This window comes from Myotis myotis, unplaced genomic scaffold (genome assembly GCF_014108235.1).
Source record: "Myotis myotis isolate mMyoMyo1 unplaced genomic scaffold, mMyoMyo1.p scaffold_m19_p_18, whole genome shotgun sequence".
Lineage (NCBI taxonomy): Eukaryota > Metazoa > Chordata > Mammalia > Chiroptera > Vespertilionidae > Myotis > Myotis myotis.
In genome coordinates this window covers 24,594,247-24,610,741 of record NW_023416322.1, presented here as the reverse complement: position 1 = coordinate 24,610,741, position 16,495 = coordinate 24,594,247, and the positions used below count along the sequence as shown (strand labels likewise).

The window sequence follows — 16,495 nt, the reverse complement described above, 5'->3', positions numbered from 1 at the left end:
AGTTTTAATTTCTCAAGTTTACTATTGAAAAATAAAAGATCTAGCGAACCTAACATAAAACTTAAGAACAAAATAAAATTTTGGGGAATAAAATGAAAAACTCTAGCCACATGATCTATTATATTTTAGTGCCATAAATTTCATTTTAAAATATTTGAGGAAAATTTGGCCCAATGGCATAACGGATATTATGAATGAAAAATGTTAAAATACTAATATAGAAAAAGCATGTACAAATGTGTGAAGAGTACTGGAGAGATGTAGCATTAGCACTAAAAAGTGATACCTGTGGTCCGACAGAGATGTAATAGTAACCAAAGAGAATAATTTAATTTAAATTGAATAAACTTTGGCACAGAATCAAATGCTGCTATATCCAATGTGAACAGTGAGTCCAGTACATTATTTCATTCAATGTTGTCACATAAAATTGCTAGGCTAATCCAGGAAACTGGCTGCTAACCACACTAGCTTACTGTATTGTTTCTATAGTCAGAGCTTTAAACTGCTCATGCTACCTCACTGGCTGTGTCTCTTACCTGCTGTTGATCTGCTCCTTTCTTGCTGTGGTTCTGGATGTAATCAACCAGCCCATGTACCACTGTACGCACAGCAACCAGTCCATTTTCTAGCTGTTCCCAAGTAGGAGGAGGAGCATCTACACAACAAATAAAAATAATTTTTTTAAACAATGTTATCCCATGCTTTGCTCAGTATTAAATTAATAAAGGAGATGTGTCAGTTCTTCAGTGAAATCAACTTAAGCTTCAGGTAATAATAGCTTGTTCTCTTAAACATCATTTTAAAGAAACAGATATATCCTTCTAAATCTGGAGCTGTAAACTAAAATAGCTATAAGGACAAGGAAGGTAATATAAGGGAATTAAGTAGGCCAGACAATAAATGGCAACTGTCAACAGATGCTTAATTTTGGAAATGACAACAGATAAAGACAGGAACTGTGTTGAAATGTAGAATATGTTTCACATCTAAGGCCATGGTTACTATTAAACCTTAGCTGATGGTTATTATGTGAAAATGCAAGGCTGGCCCTGCCAGATACACCACACAGTTTCCCAGGGAAAGGTGAAATTTGAGATTTTTCATGTAAAGTTACCCAGTTTTTATGTGTTGGTATCTAAAAAATTTACAATATTTTCAGGCCATCACTGTGTGTACCAAACAAAGCTTAACTGTGGATTGTCTGCAGGCAACTAATTTGTAATGACTATTTTGAAATTCTGTATAAATGAAGTATTGGTAAACAGAATATTTTTAAAGTTTCACAGAAGAGCTAATATATAAAGCTACTATACATCCTCTTCATTTAGTAAGTTATTTGTCCAGGGCCAGCATTGAGATTTTATAAAGGAAAAATTAACCACAGGGTTTAATACGAAATATTCTTTAAAAGGAATACAAAATGAGAACACAGATGCAGATATGACTTCTGTTGGGAGACATTCTGAAAGATTTAGGTGATGGCATCTAAAATAGGCTTTGAAGGAGACAGGGAATTTTAACAACAACAAAAGGATGAAGATACAGAGAACGTAAAGAGAATAGTCACACAAAAAAGTATTTTTTTTTTTTTAACTTCTAATTCCCGGGAGTGTTCTCATTGCTGGGGAAGTAGTAGCAACCAAAACAAAAATCCCTGTTGTATTCAAGGAGAGGAGCCAGACAATAGATGAGATGAATAACCAAAATACAAAGTATTTTGATAATAATGAATTAAATAAGTAAAGGAGGGGAGTGAGACCGGTACAGGTATGTGTAAAGTTTCAGACAGGGTAGCCTGAGAAGGCGTCCTTGAGAAGGTTACATTTAACCAAAGACATGAAAGAAAGGTTGATATACTAGGAGAAAAATATTCTAGGGAAAGAGGCAATCCAAAGCCGCTGTGAGAGTACGCCTGGCCTGTATGTGGAGCTGAAACCAGAAAGAAGTTAAGTTGGAGAGAGGAAGAGAAAGGTAAAGGAAGACCAGATCTTGGGAGGCCTGGTAAGTCATGGAAAAGATTTTGGCTTTTATTGATTGACGAAGATCCTGAAGAATTTTGAACAGAGGGGTAACAGAATCACTCTGGCGCCTATGCTCAAACCAGACAGACAACAGGAGGCTATTCTATAGTCCATGAAGAGAGATAAGGGTGGTAGAAGGGAAAGTGATAAGTAGGTAGATTCTGAATGGATTTTACAGGATATGCTGATGGAGCAGATATACCTTATGAAGGAAAGATAAGTTGAAGATGATATCACCAAGGTCTTTAGACTGAGGAAATGGAAGACCAGAATTGCCACTAACTGGAATGGGGGTGGGGTGGAGGCTTGGAACTCACTTTTCAACTGATTAAGTTCGAAATTCCTGATAGTCAGAGAGGTTGGAATGTTGAATGTTGAGCAGGCAGGTGAATATACAAAAGAATTCTGGAAGAAGGTGTGGGCTGGAGATATTATGTTTCACAGATCCTAAAATACCATCAATTATAACATACACAAACCAGTATTTTATGTGACCCCATAATTAAAAAAGACTGCTAATTAAGTTATCACATGTCACAGCTTGTTCAAATGCATCCCAATTCAGAAATGCTAAGATCTGTAAAAAAACAACTGTAGGCTTCAGAACTGGTGAAATATAGTAAATTCATGATATATATATATATAATATTTAAAGTCATGAGACTTTAAATAATATTTCAAGCACATTCTAGGGAATAGGTATAAATAAAAACCAAAAGAGACACAAAGATTAAACTCTAGAAGCACTCTAAAAATTAGAGGGGGGGGTGGGTGGGTGGTTAGAAGCTATGGAGAGGAGGAGAAACCAGCAACGGAGGCTGAGAAGGAGGATCCTATAAAGAAAGAAGGAAACTAGGAGAGTGGTGGCCTGAATTCAAGTGAAAAAAGTGTTGCATAAAGTGAAGTAAACAACGTTAAATGCTGCTAATAGTTCAAATACAATGAGTATCAAGAGCTGATGTCAGCTATGTGGAAGTCACTTGTAACCGTGACAAAAGCACACTGAATTAAGTGGTAGAGATAAATGCCTGGCTACAGTGAGCTCAAGGGAGTGCTATAAAAAGGAGAGAAATAGAGAAATGAGTGGAAGGTGGATAGCAAATGGTGTCAAAAGTGTGTTACAATCAGAGCAATAATAGTATATTTGTATGCTGATAGAAATACTCCAGGAGAGAAGAAAAACTGGTGATAGAAACAAGTCTGTCTGGAAGGACAGCCTTGACAAGATGATATTAGTACAGGAGGAGAGAGGGTGGCCTTAGATGCAAGTACAGTTTATCCACTCTCACATGAGGAGCACAGACTCTACTGACACAGATGCAGGTAGATAGGCTGGGGGTTGATGGAGTGGTGAGCTTGTGAAAGTGCTCTTTTCATTGCTCAGAATGATCAGTGTGTGTAGTGGATCTCTGTGTTCTAGGAATAGGTCTGATCTGGTTTGATTAAGCAGTTTTGGTAGTAAATCTACAAAGGTAGATTGATAAAAATTAGAGAGCTCTGAATGCCACAGTCAGGATTTTGAAACCTCATTCAATAGGCTATCACTGAAAGTTTATGAATGTAGAAAGGAGAGATGTGATTTATTTTGTAGTAGTAAGTGGAATGGAAGGCATTCAATCTCAGGAAAAGGATTGAGGGAGGCCTCACTAAGACATATTAATATTAATGGGTATAAGATAAAGGGATATTGTGAAAGAAGAACAGATAGATCCTCTTGTCTGGAATGGTATGTAGAGCAAGTGAAAGGAAAAGATATGAAGTAACACAAAAGACTCAAGTTTTAAGCTCACATACCTCAAGAATGAAGTCATTTACAGAGAATGGGAAGACAGGAGGAAGAGTGGGTAATGAGTGAAAAAGAAATGAGGAGATAATGGTGAATCTCAGAAAATGGGTCTGGAGTAATGAAGAGAAAACAGTGATAGAGATATTTGGGAGTCTATTATCTATAAAGAGATAATACCTGATGCTGGGAATGAATGACCACCATCAACAGAGTGCAGAGAAAACAAAATTCCAAGAATACAACCAGCCAATACCTTAATGGGCAGGAGAGGAAAGAATGGTAAAAATAAGAGAGAACTAGCATTTAGGTCAGAAGAAAACCAAAAGACTACAGATATAAGCTATTATAAGAGTTTCTATATCAAGGAAGTAGTCAACATTATCAAATGCTGAAGACAAATCAAGTAATTTAAGGACTAAGAAGAAGCCTTTGGAATAAGAAACTGGGAGGTTACTAGTGAACGTTAAGAGGGTTTTATATCAGTAGTGGGAATAAACACAAGGACAACAATAGAATACAAGCTAAAATATCTCAGATGAAGTATTAGGTGAAAAATTAGGGTGATTTTCAGGTCAAGAAAGAACAGGAAAAGGGGTGAAAATAAGAGAGATATTTGATGGAATGAGATACAGAGAGGGAAAACATGGGACCAAAAAAACCACAATTAATGACATATGATTTAGAAAAAATGAGAAAACTTTAGTCAAAAAAGATGAGAATGGTAAAATACATCACAACTTGACAATGAGAGAAAAAAGAAACAAAGGATTCCAGAGAGAATCCTTTGCTGGTGAAATGAACAGCATAGTAAAAAGTATTAAATAAAAATTAGTTGAAATAATACAAAGAGACAGACAAGAATGGGAGCAGAACTTAAATACTGTAAAAAAATCTGGAATAGCCCATTCTGGGAATGGTAACAAAAAATAATTAAAAGAACCATTGAGCAGCACTGAGGCACACAGGACAGTCCATTAACATCCCTTGGGTTTACCTGGACTAGGGTCAATGTTTGCTAATAGCTCCAAATGGGGTCTTAGTCGGTTCAAATTTGCTGGATCTCCAGTCCGCTGGAGAGCAATTGTTAGTTCCTGGACACTTTGTGCAAAAGAGGCTGGAGTCTGCAACTTAAAAAAAGAAAAATATTAACTCTCCAAAGGCCAGATAATCCTTTGGGGGGGGGGGGGATTATTTACAATATCACAATCATTTTTGCAATTTATTAAATTTAATTTTATCCTTCCCCACATCCCGAGCTTTGGCCAGGTATGTATTGTGCCCTTACTTCCCTCTGCTATCACATTCCTTACATGTGAGACCTCTCTCAATTCTCAGTTTGGAAGTACTCTTTTATGTTCTTACAGTTTGACTGACCCTTGGGGTCCTTCCAAATAACTGAAATCTGGAAAGATAGTCTAGAAATAATGCTATACAAAGGACAGAACAATGAAACTGAACTTAATCTCAGTTTGAGTTCAAGTTTTGTTATAGACCAAAGATCATGACACAGGCTATAATCTTTACAGACTCTCTCTAAAAATCAATGGGGGAAAAATATCCTCAGGTGAGGATTAACAATAACAAAAACTATCATTACGAAAGTTTCAATATGTTATAATCAGTTAGTCGCATAATTTCAGACCTAAAAGTTGCAGGTAAAGTTTGGCTAAAGGTATCTAGGGGCCCTAGCCAGCTTGGTTCAGTGGATATAGCATTGGCCTGCGAACTGAAGATTTGCGGGTTTGATTCTGGTCAAGGGCATGCACCTTGGCTGCAGGCTTGATCCCTAGCCCTAGCTGGGGCACATGCAGGAGGCAACCAATCAATGTGTCTCTCTCACATCAAAGTTTCTCTCTTCCTCTCTCTCCCCCTCCTCCCTCCCTCCCACGCTCTCTAAAAATCAATAGGAAAATATCCTCATGTGAGGATAAACAACAAAAAAAGGTATCTAGGGAAGATTTATAGGACAGAACAAGTAATATATATCATATTGAAAATTTTGCACCAAGTAGTTATAAAACACATTTCCCAATTCTCCTTTAACATCAATCTTCTACTCATTCAAAGAATTCTATTTTGGGGAGTAGGAGAGAGAGGGAGAGGGAGAGGGAGAGGGAGAGGGAGAGGGAGAGGGGGGGAGAGAGAGAGAGAGAGAGAGAGAGAGAGAGAGAGAGAAAGAGACAGAGAAAAGCAGAGTAGCCCAGAAAGAGGCTTAGTGATTAAGAACATGGATTCTAGAGTCAGAATACCCTAGTTCAAATCCAGATCTGTCACTGGAGAAATATATTTAACCTCTTTATCTCTGTATAAAAGGGATGATAGATGGCTGTTGAGAAGACTAAATGAACTGTTTAAACCACCAGGCACATAGTAAGCTCTCAGTAAGTGTTAAATATTTGGGCAACATCTTGACCTTATTTCTCTCAGTTAATGGTTGGGTAACTCTAAGTATATCATCTCTATGGTTTTAAGTACATAAGGTAAAATAGTAAAAATTAAATTAAATACTATTATTGAACATAGTATATTTATAAGGTGTTTTTATAGCACTTTCATATATTTCATATTGAATTACAACACATTTATGGTCTGCTCCAGGTTGGTTTTTTTTTAGTGTGCTCCAGTTTTAAGAGAATTAAAATTTGCTCTTAGCCCTAAACGGTTTGGCTCAGTGGATAGAGCGTCCACCTGCGGACTGAAGGGTCCCAGGTTCAATTCCGGTCAAGGGCATGTACCTTGGTTGCGGGCACATCCCCAGTGGGGGGTGTGCGGGAGGCAGCTGATCGATGTTTCTCTCTCATCGATGTTTCTAACTGTCTGTCCCTCTCCCTTCCTCTCTGTAAAAAATCAATAAAATAAAATTAGCTTAGAGTCAGAAATAATGAGCCCGATCTAAAAATTCATGTGAACTCTAGTGATCTTTTTTTCATCATAACAAACAACATTAAGTAAAAATAAGTTTACTGAAAATTTGATCAAACTTAGAATGGTTGGTAAGTTATTATGTGAAATTTTTCTGCTGCCTATAATATGAAGCCTCAGTGTGTACATCTTCCAGACTTAAATGGCTGCTACAGGCAGACAATAAAGGCATTTAGGAAATGGGTTTGACTAACACAGTGAACAAAACTCAGAGAACAATAAAAGTAGGGAGAGAGGCAACGGTATAAAAGAAACGCCAGCCTCTCACAGAATGAGCGAATGTGGGCTGGAAAAAGCATTAAAACACTAATTAAATATTATATGAAAAATGTCAGTTATACCTCAATTTTAAAAAATCTTTATATTAGCAAACTGGTATATTGATGTGACTAGTTGCGACATGACACAGGACTATAGAGAATATAACTTAAATGAGTGTGACGTATAGTACTCACTTTAATACACACTCGTTAAATAAATGAATCACCCAAATTCCAGGATTACTGCAAGAATTCAGGAACAACAAAAGGGTCTACCTTGTCAATAATGGACTGCATATGAGATTTGTGAGACTGGTCTCCATAAAGCAAAGAGGACCACTGGTCTGGTGCGATTCGTAAGCCTGCTTCCATAGCAATCTGAACTATCTGGGAGTCATGCTCTCGCCGCAGAGCTTCATAGGTCCTGAATTCTTCTTTCAGTTGCATCAAAGAGGAATCTTCATCACGTTTGGTGACCTAACAAGACACACATAATCTCATTTTGAGTCAGGTAAGGAACAAAATGGGCTTATTCTTTGTAAGAGCATCTATGGATAACAGATAATTTTCTTTAAAAAAAAAAGTTTTTAATGATTTCAGAGAGAGGAAGGGAGAAGGAGAAATAGAAACATCGATGAAAGAGAAACACCAATTGGCTAGCTCCTGCACACCCCCTACTGGAGATCGAGCCTGAAACCCGGGAATGTGCCCTGACTTGGAACCAACCAGCGACCTCCTGGTGAAAGGGACAACATCCAACCAACTGAGCCACACTGGCTGGTCATAACAGATAATTTTTAATGTAACAAACAAATTTCTTATAGTAACAATAGCAAGGTTAAAATGGAGCACACCATTTTGCCAATAAAACACTTCCCCTTTTACAGATGTCAAAATCCCTGGAATGATATCAGAACAAAGAGCCAAATACAGCGTATTTCCTGCTTCAATGACTCTCTATCCAGACCAATTCTCCTTGTAGTCTTGGTGGAAAACTGAGCCAGCTTATTAGTCTCACCAAACAGAAAACTCTATAAGCCTTGGTTTGATCTATGTTGTTCAATATCTAATATACAAATTTAATACAAAAAGATTTAAGTTTAATAGGATGCCATCTGTATTCTTTAAAAGAAAAATTGCTAACTTTTCTGAAAAGACTCAGGCAACTTTATTAAACTAAAAGTTTTATTAATTGTTTAGGGAACGGATAATGTTTCCTTTAAGCTGTAATGTAACAGAGGTTCATACCTTGAAGCAGGAGGCTCTATACAGGAGCTGGACAACATGCCCAATGCTAGTTTTAGAGGCTTGAGGGAACCGTGGCTCTAACCTTTGCACCACAAAGAGAACCAATACTTTTCTTGACAAAGCAGAACCATCTTCTAAAGCCAGGAGAACCAACTTCAGAGCTTCCTCCTGCATTGCTAGGAAAGTTAGGCAAAATCAAAATTTATCATGTGCAGGGATAAGATAAATTCACTTATTAAAAGGGCAATACTCAATAATTTCTGCAGGTATCACTTAAATAGGCAACGCAATGATAGATAGTTACGCTTTTTAACCTTTCGGGGGCTTTTTGTATTACATTTTATTTAAGAAAGGAGATAAAAAGTTAATATGTTCAAGAAAAATGTCTATCAAAATGTATAAACTTTTGGCATTAAGGGAACAGTTAAGTGCTCTGAAAAACTGACGTGGAATCACCCAAACCATAGTTATCAAGTAGAATACTGCTTGGTAACAACAGAATTTGCAATAAACTAGCCGTTGTATATATTTATACATACTTTTAGACCATACTTTTAGAATTACTAGTGTAGTACATATGAAATTTAATTATATACCTGGTCCAAGGAACTGGCAGCCCCGAGCCCTGACTGCTGCCCAAAGATTAGAAGAGAGTTGCTGAGGATTCTGGTGCTGGAGAATGAGCTCTGTAACTGTTCGTTCACCTAACGATCGAGCTGCTCGCATGGCACGAATCCTGCCTTCTTCTTCCACTAATTGGCAGTGGACCAGAGTCACCAGCTTCCTCTGCATTGGGCGACTCAGAACACTCTGAGTAGTGCTATTCAGACCAACTCCTTTAAATAGAGTAAAAAATTATTTCTAGGTTTACAATGCAATTTTAGAGAGTTCAGAAAAACTTCCTTGGATGGGCTGATTAACTTATGGGTTCTACTAGAATATTTAAAATGAATAACAGAATTACACAAGTGAAGCATTTCTAAAAGTATACAAAAGCTTTTACCTCATGCATACATTAATGACATTAAATATACCATCATTCATTTTAATCATGGAGAAATAAAGATGAAAAGGCCAGGCAATAATAATTAGTTTAAGACCCAAATCTGGAGGTCATAACAGTTCTGACATTATTTCATAGTGAAATAACAAGCTGTAATGGCAAGATAATAATGGCAACTTCCAATTTTATTACCTTCCCTATAGCACACCATATAAAACTGAATAGAAGGCAGACAATTCAGTTTCCAAATGATAGTGAGCCCTTCTGAAACCATTATTGCATTTATACTTAAACTTATTTCTGTAACTCATTCAAATAATGCTTCCAACATCACATTAACTCTCAATTCACTACTTTGTTTGATATGGTTTGTAATAACATTATTTAGCACTAGTGAGTTTGATTTACACTAAATAAAGTAATTTCATTAACATTCATTTACAGCCCACAATTTTTATGTTAATAAAAGCATTTTTAATAAACATTTGCTTAGCATTACTAACTGCACCCGACTCACCTCTAGCGCTGCTGAGTGGTTTCAGGTACAATGCTAATTCTTCTACACATTTCCTGGCTTCGTCATAATGCTTTGTATCTTCAACCCCACTACACAATGTAACGGGCTGCTGCTCAGGGACCTAGAGATCAAAAGAAGCGACCTGTGTCAGTGCTTACTAATCAATTAAACAAGTGCTTTTTCGAGTATGTTTTACGCACTGCCATTTAACACCAGTAACATCAAAACTCCCATTAAATCTACTGGATTCTTAAAGAATTTCATATTCTTTTAAGTACTATTCCTCCCATATTTTTTCCACTCCTACCCCAGTCCAAAAAACTAATCTATTTCTGTCTCTATAAATTTGCCTATTTTGGACATTTCATATAAACAGAACAGAATGATACAATAGCTTCCAAAGTGGCTGCACCATTTTTCCATTCCCACCAGCAATAAATGAGTTTCTGTTGCTCCACATCCTCACCAGCATTGGGTGTTGTCAGTGTTTTGGATTTTAGATATTGTAATTGGTGTAGTAGTATCTCAGTGTTTTAATTTGCAATTCCAAATGTCAAATGCTGCTGAGCTCCTTTATTTGCTCATATGCTATCTGTGTATCTTTTTGGTGAGGCATCTGTTCAGAGCTTTGTCTATTTTAAAATTATGTTCTTTTTAATAAGCTGTAAGAGTTCTTTACATATTCTAGATGCAAGTTTCTTACCAGATATGAGTTACAATTATTTCTCTCATTCTGTGGGTTGTTCTTTCACTCTCTTGACAATATCCTTTGAAGCACAAAGTTTTAAATTTTGATTTAGTTCAATTTATCTTGTCTTGTGCTCCTGAGTGTCATATCTTAAAAAAAACACTGCCTACTCCAAGGTCATAGATATATCTAGGCCTATATTTTTCTTCTAAGAGTTTTATAATTTTAGCTCCTACATTTACCCTTTGTTCCACTTTGAGTCAATTTTTGTACATGATGTGAGGTAGAGGTCCAATTCATTCTTTTACATTTGGATATCAACTTTTCCTAGAACATTTTGTTGGAAAAACTGTTCTTTTCCCATTGAATGACCTTGGCAACCTTGGCAAAAAAATCATCTGACTGTACATTGGGTTTATTTCTGAACTCTCTATTCTATTACATTACCTAAATATGTCTTTATGCCAGTACCACACTCTCTTGATCACTTTAGCTTTGCAGTTTCAAAATCAGAAAGTGTGATTCTTTTTTGTTCTTCTTTTTCAAGATTGTTTGGCTATTTGAGGCCCTTATGATTCCATATAAATTTTATGGTGAATTTTTCTATCTCTGAAAAAAAGAACCACCACTGGGATTTTGATAGTGCTTACAATAAATCTGTAGGTTACTTTGGATATATTATCATCTTAATAATACAAAGTCTGCCTCTCCATGAGCATGTGATGTCTTTCCATTTGTTTATATCTTTTTAAATTTCAGCAAAGTTTTGTAGTTTTCAGAGTACAAGTCTTTCACTTCCTTTGCTAAAATTATTCCTAGGTATTTTATTCTTTTTCATGCTACTGACTTACATATGTGTTTTTAAAAAAAATATTTTTATTGACTTCAGAGAGGAAGGGAGATATAGAAATATCAATGATGAGAGAATCATTTATCGGCTGCCTCCTGCACACCCCCTATTGGAGATTGAGCCTGCAATCTGGGCATGAGCCCTGATCAGGAAGAGAAGACCTCCTGGTTCATGGGTCTATGTTCAATCACTGAGCCAAACCAGCCTCGGCTGGAATTGTTTAAATTTCCTTTTGGATTGTTCATTGTTAGTATAGATATATAATTAATTTTTGCATGTTGATTTTTTAACTGCAACTTTGGTTAATTAATTTATTAGCTCTAACTTTTCTTTTTTGTTGTTATTCTTCACCTGAAGGTATTTTTCCCATTGATTTTTAGAGAGAATAGAAGGAAGGAAGGAAGGAAGGAAGGGGGAGAGAGGGCAAGAAAAACACTGATGTGAGAGAGACACATCGATTGGTTTCCTCCCGGACATGCCCCAACCAGAGCCAGGGATCGAACCTGCAATCAAGGTACATGCCCTGGACCAGGAATCAAACCTGCGACCTCCTGATGCCAGGGCCAACACTCTAACCACTGCGAAACACCGGCCAAGGCTCTAACAGTTTTTAAATGGAACTCTTTAGGGTTAAAATAGTAGATATTATGTGTTAAAATGCATACGATCCTACCTTCAAATTTCACAAACATTAGCTGTTTCAGTTAAGATATGAGAACGACTTACTCATTTTGTAGGGGGAAAATCAGTTCATCCTTAGATATCTTTACGAAAAGATATCTGCCTCCTGCATGCCCCCTACTGGGGACTGAACCTGCAATCTAGGCATGTGCCCTAACCAGGAATGGAACCAGTGATCTCTCCAATGCATGGGATGACACTCAACCAACTGAGCCATGTCAGCCAGGGCCAATAAGTCTATTTTTAATATGTTTCCAAAATGTCATACTGGAATTTTCAAATTAAAAGAAAAATGATTATAAATAAAAAATTAAGTATAGGAAGAAAAGAAAAAGCTGCACTTTTCCTTTGGACAAATATTTTATAGTATTGCTGATGACATCGAAACAAGTATGTAAGTAAATTAAGTTTTCCTTTTGAATAAGAACTGCTCTCTTTACCTTCAACATACATAATATTAACCTTCTCTACTTTCTGCAGCCTTTAGGATATGTGAGTGGGGTTAGATCCAAAATTTCAGTATATTTATTCTGATAACGATTTACAGTAAACAGATGGTACTTTGGACACTATGCAAATTAATCTGGTGAGGGGTTATTTAAGTGAATCATAGCTGGCTTTCAAAACCCTGCCTCCCATGACTTTGTGAAGCCTTCTGAAGATACCACTGATCTTGAATTAAAGGATCTGACATAAAACTTTCAAAGTATTACTTTCAGAATTACCACACTAAACTTTATGGTTATCTAAGGATATTTGCTCCTACCCTAGATAAATGGTTCCCAAAGGCTGTGGGCTACAGTTTCTTGTCACCTTCTTCTTTCATTTTGATTAATATCTACTAAGTAAAATTGTCTGAAGCAGCTTCACTTTTCTTATTAAGTAAAATGCAATGGTTTTGTGAATAATATTTTCCTCAATATAAAAGTCCTTGTGACTTCTTAGGTTTCTCTAGTAATCAGAATTGCTAAATTTGTTGAGAAAGTCTGACACCAGATTAAAATACTGTTACCGTATTATAACTGAGAAACACTGGACTACCACTGTAAGTCTCCTAACAGAATGAAATAAAGTATTTGCACAGTACTGAACAGAATTTTATCTATTTAAATAGAGGGCAATATTATCCAGTTTTAATTCAACAAATTTGCCTCAGGAGGAAAACACACAGAAATTAAGAAGTATAGTAGGTCACCCATCATACCTGAGCACCCACTAGCTGAAGCAACGCTGAGTTCACGGGAAGGAGCTCAATGTCAGTATTGATAGTGGTCTGGTCAAATGGGCAAGCCTTCCGGTGGAGTTTATTCAGGCACATCTTGCAGACAGTATGGCCACAACCCAAACTGATGGGCTTTCGAATTGTTTCGTCGAAAGTCTGAGTGCAAATCGGGCAGGAAAGGAAATCCGTCCACTGTGGAGCTTGTACAGGCATTGCTTCTGGAGTTACAATTCACTAACACACACACACACACACACACACACACACACACACACACACACACACACACACACTATCTAAAGCAAAGATTCCACTGGAATCAAAATCTTTGAAAAAAGTTTATCTTTTTTTAATAGTTTCTGTAGATACAGTCAGCACATAGTGTGAAATATAACCTGGAAAACAAAGAAAAAGAAAAAAATCAATCTCCCTTTTTAAATTACACTGTCTTCTCAGCCTACTACCTCCAACCTTTTATAGTGCATTTATATCACCATACCCTCTTATTGCCCTTTTACAGAATTAGAGCCATAATTAAACATCCAATCTCAGCCCCTCAATTTAAAGATGAGGTACAGACCCCAGAAAGACAGAATAACTTGCCTAAGGTGACACACAAAGTTAGTAATAACATTACAAGATCCAAGACCTAAGTCTCTCAAGTTTATCTAAATCTGTGATTGTTTCATATTTAAAAATTAGCCTTTTTAAGGTGGTCAATAATATTCTGTGTTTTAATCTGTACACCAGTTATATGAATTTGTTCAGCTGTGAAGTTTTATCAAGCTCTACACTTACAACATGTACATTCCTGTTGTATGTTAACCCCTCAATAAAGAGAGAATTGGCCCAAAATAAAAACTACCTTAAACTATTTTATCATCAAATTTGGTATGGGTAATGAGATAAAAAGAGATTGTACTGTCTTTTTAAGGTTTATTTTTAAGATTTATTTTTAAGGATTTTAGATATTGTTTTTTTAAAAAATGTTTTATTTTATTGACTTTTTAGAGAGTGAGGAAGGGAGAGGGAGAGATAGATAGAAACATCAATGATGAGAGAGAAATATCGATTGGCTGCCTCTTGCACGCCTCCCACTGGGGATCCAGCCTGCAACCTGGGCATATGTCCTGACTGGGAATCGAACTGTGACCTCCTGGTTCATAGGTCTATGCTCAACCATTGAGCCATGCTGGCTGGGCAATAAACATAATTTTTAAAAAATAATAAATAAATCTCTAAATATTTATATTAATAAAATGAATAATTAATATTATAATTTTTCTCAGAGCTTTTTGTTTTACAAAGAAATAAGATCTTCTAGTAAGAAAAGTATTTCAGTGAACAATAAACAGTAAGACCAATGACTCATTTTACCAGCTCAGTAAGTAGTCTCCAGATATCCAACTCCAACTCTCATAGCTACAGTGTACCACTCAATTCAAATCCATGCCTCTGCAAAATAACAAATAACTATTTGTTGTGAGCCTCAAAGGTTTAACTGTGGTTAAAGCAACTGCTAAAGAGCTACTATAAACTTACGACAACATGATATAAAAGAGCTTGGTTTTCTGAAAAAAATCTGTGTGTCAGGCATTATTTTAGGTATTTTCAGATGCTTCTCTTATTTAAAGAGGCCCAGTGCCTGAAATTAGTGCACTGGTAGGATCCCTAGCAGATGCTAGTCAGGGCCTCCCTCCCTTCCCCCTGCCGGCCCTGGCCCCTGGTAGAACTCCCCGACAACTCCCAGTTGAGGGGACAATTTGCATACTATGCTTTTATCATATAGGATCTACCATAAATCTAAATCACAATATAATATCTGTTAGGTATTTTAGCATTTTCAGTGTTGTTCTATACACAGTACCTTATTAGCTGAATGCTCACAACAATGATATAATGTCATTATCTCCATTTTAAAGATAAAGGAACTGAAGTACAGCCTGGTCAGTGTGGCTCAGTTGGTTGGAGTGTCATCCTGTACACTGAAAGGTTGTGGATTCAATTCCTGGTCAGGGTGCATACCTAGTTTGACGGTTCAGTTCCCAGTCAGGGCACATATGGAAGGCAACCAATTGATGTTCTCTGTCAAAGTGATGTTTTTTTCCTTTCACTCTCTTCCCCTCTCTAAAAGTAATAAGCATACCCTCAGGTAAGGATTAAAAAGAAAAAGAAAAGAAATCAAAGTACATAGAAGTACTCAAAGACTCAAGACTAGTAGTAAGTGGCAGGATTGGGATTCAAACTCAGACAGACCTAACTCCCAAACTGGGACTTTTAAATCCCATAATTTGTGCCACCTTACAGATGAAAGTTAATAGTCACTAAAGTGAGGGAACTTTTAGGGGTGATGGAAATATTCTAAAATTGGATTATGGTGATGGTTGCACAATTCTGTAAATTTACTAAAAATCATTGAACCATGCACTTAAAATAAGTTAATTTTATAGTATGCAAATTATACTTCAATGAAGCTGCTAAAATAGTCATTAAAGGCTTTTTATAAAAGGTCAGTTTCAAATGTAATAACTTAAAAATATAAAGACACTTCAGATTTGTTCTATGAGCATAGCGATACCACTATTAGTTATATTGCTTTGAGGATTCCATTCACATATTATAAACTGACATTTTTAATGTTTTAAAGCATATTACCATCCCCTCTATTACAGGTTCATCTTATCTGCTTCTGCTTTAGAGGGCAAAACATAGAAATTAAAATTCATCAAGTATCTACTCTGGGCCAGTCACTCCTCCGAGGCTTTACTAGGCCCATTTTATAGAAAACTGCTGAGCTGCTGCAGCATTAAATAACTTGCCCGAAGCTATAAACTGTGGAACTGAGACTAAAACTCAGCTCTTATATGAATTGAAGCATAAGTTGCTCTGAGAAAGATATTATATCAAACAAAACCTACTGTCTGTAAGAAGGCAATCTTGATCTATTCCCACCCTACCCTATGAGATGAGTTTATCTCATAATTCTTGGGCTTAACTTAATCTACCATTTCTCTGGAACATTTCCATAGCAACCAACATGCAGGGCAACACCAGAAAAAAGTTTTAACTATCTTGAAAAATAAAGCTAAAAGCAGGAAATAAAAACAAAAAGAAGAAAAATAAGTGAAGGCTTATTGTAACTATTCAGTGTTATAATTCTCAGAAAAACATAAATTAATTTACAGATAAAATAGTCGGAGATGTTTGAGAAAGAGCAAGGTTTCTCCAGCAATAATACCCTGTGAAGAAAGACCCGATTGCACAACATCCTAGATATAAATAATTTCATATGCT

At 36.4% G+C, this 16,495-nt stretch overlaps 1 protein-coding gene across 8 annotated transcripts in view; it reads right to left on the bottom strand.

The window, feature by feature from the left end:
* The window catches only part of RC3H1 (ring finger and CCCH-type domains 1), a 66,496-nt gene that overhangs the window by 35,444 nt on the left and 14,557 nt on the right, over nucleotides 1–16,495 (bottom strand). For 5 of the 8 annotated variants that reach the window (XR_004973384.1, XM_036344369.1, XM_036344372.1 and 2 more), the window contains exons 2-8: nucleotides 13,184–13,596; nucleotides 9,761–9,881; nucleotides 8,837–9,076; nucleotides 8,241–8,416; nucleotides 7,269–7,469; nucleotides 4,805–4,937; nucleotides 540–658 (exon numbers count right to left, since the gene is read on the bottom strand). Coding sequence is in view for 7 of the 8 variants with exons in the window: in XM_036344369.1 (XP_036200262.1) it covers nucleotides 540–658; nucleotides 4,805–4,937; nucleotides 7,269–7,469; nucleotides 8,241–8,416; nucleotides 8,837–9,076; nucleotides 9,761–9,881; nucleotides 13,184–13,414 (1,221 nt within the window). In the remaining variant the exon portion in view is untranslated. Of the gene's footprint in view, nucleotides 1–539; nucleotides 659–4,804; nucleotides 4,938–7,268; nucleotides 7,470–8,240; nucleotides 8,417–8,836; nucleotides 9,077–9,760; nucleotides 9,882–13,183; nucleotides 13,597–14,578; nucleotides 14,898–16,495 lie in introns of those variants that run through there. The other 3 variants (XM_036344370.1, XM_036344371.1, XM_036344374.1) reach the window with 3 other exon arrangements.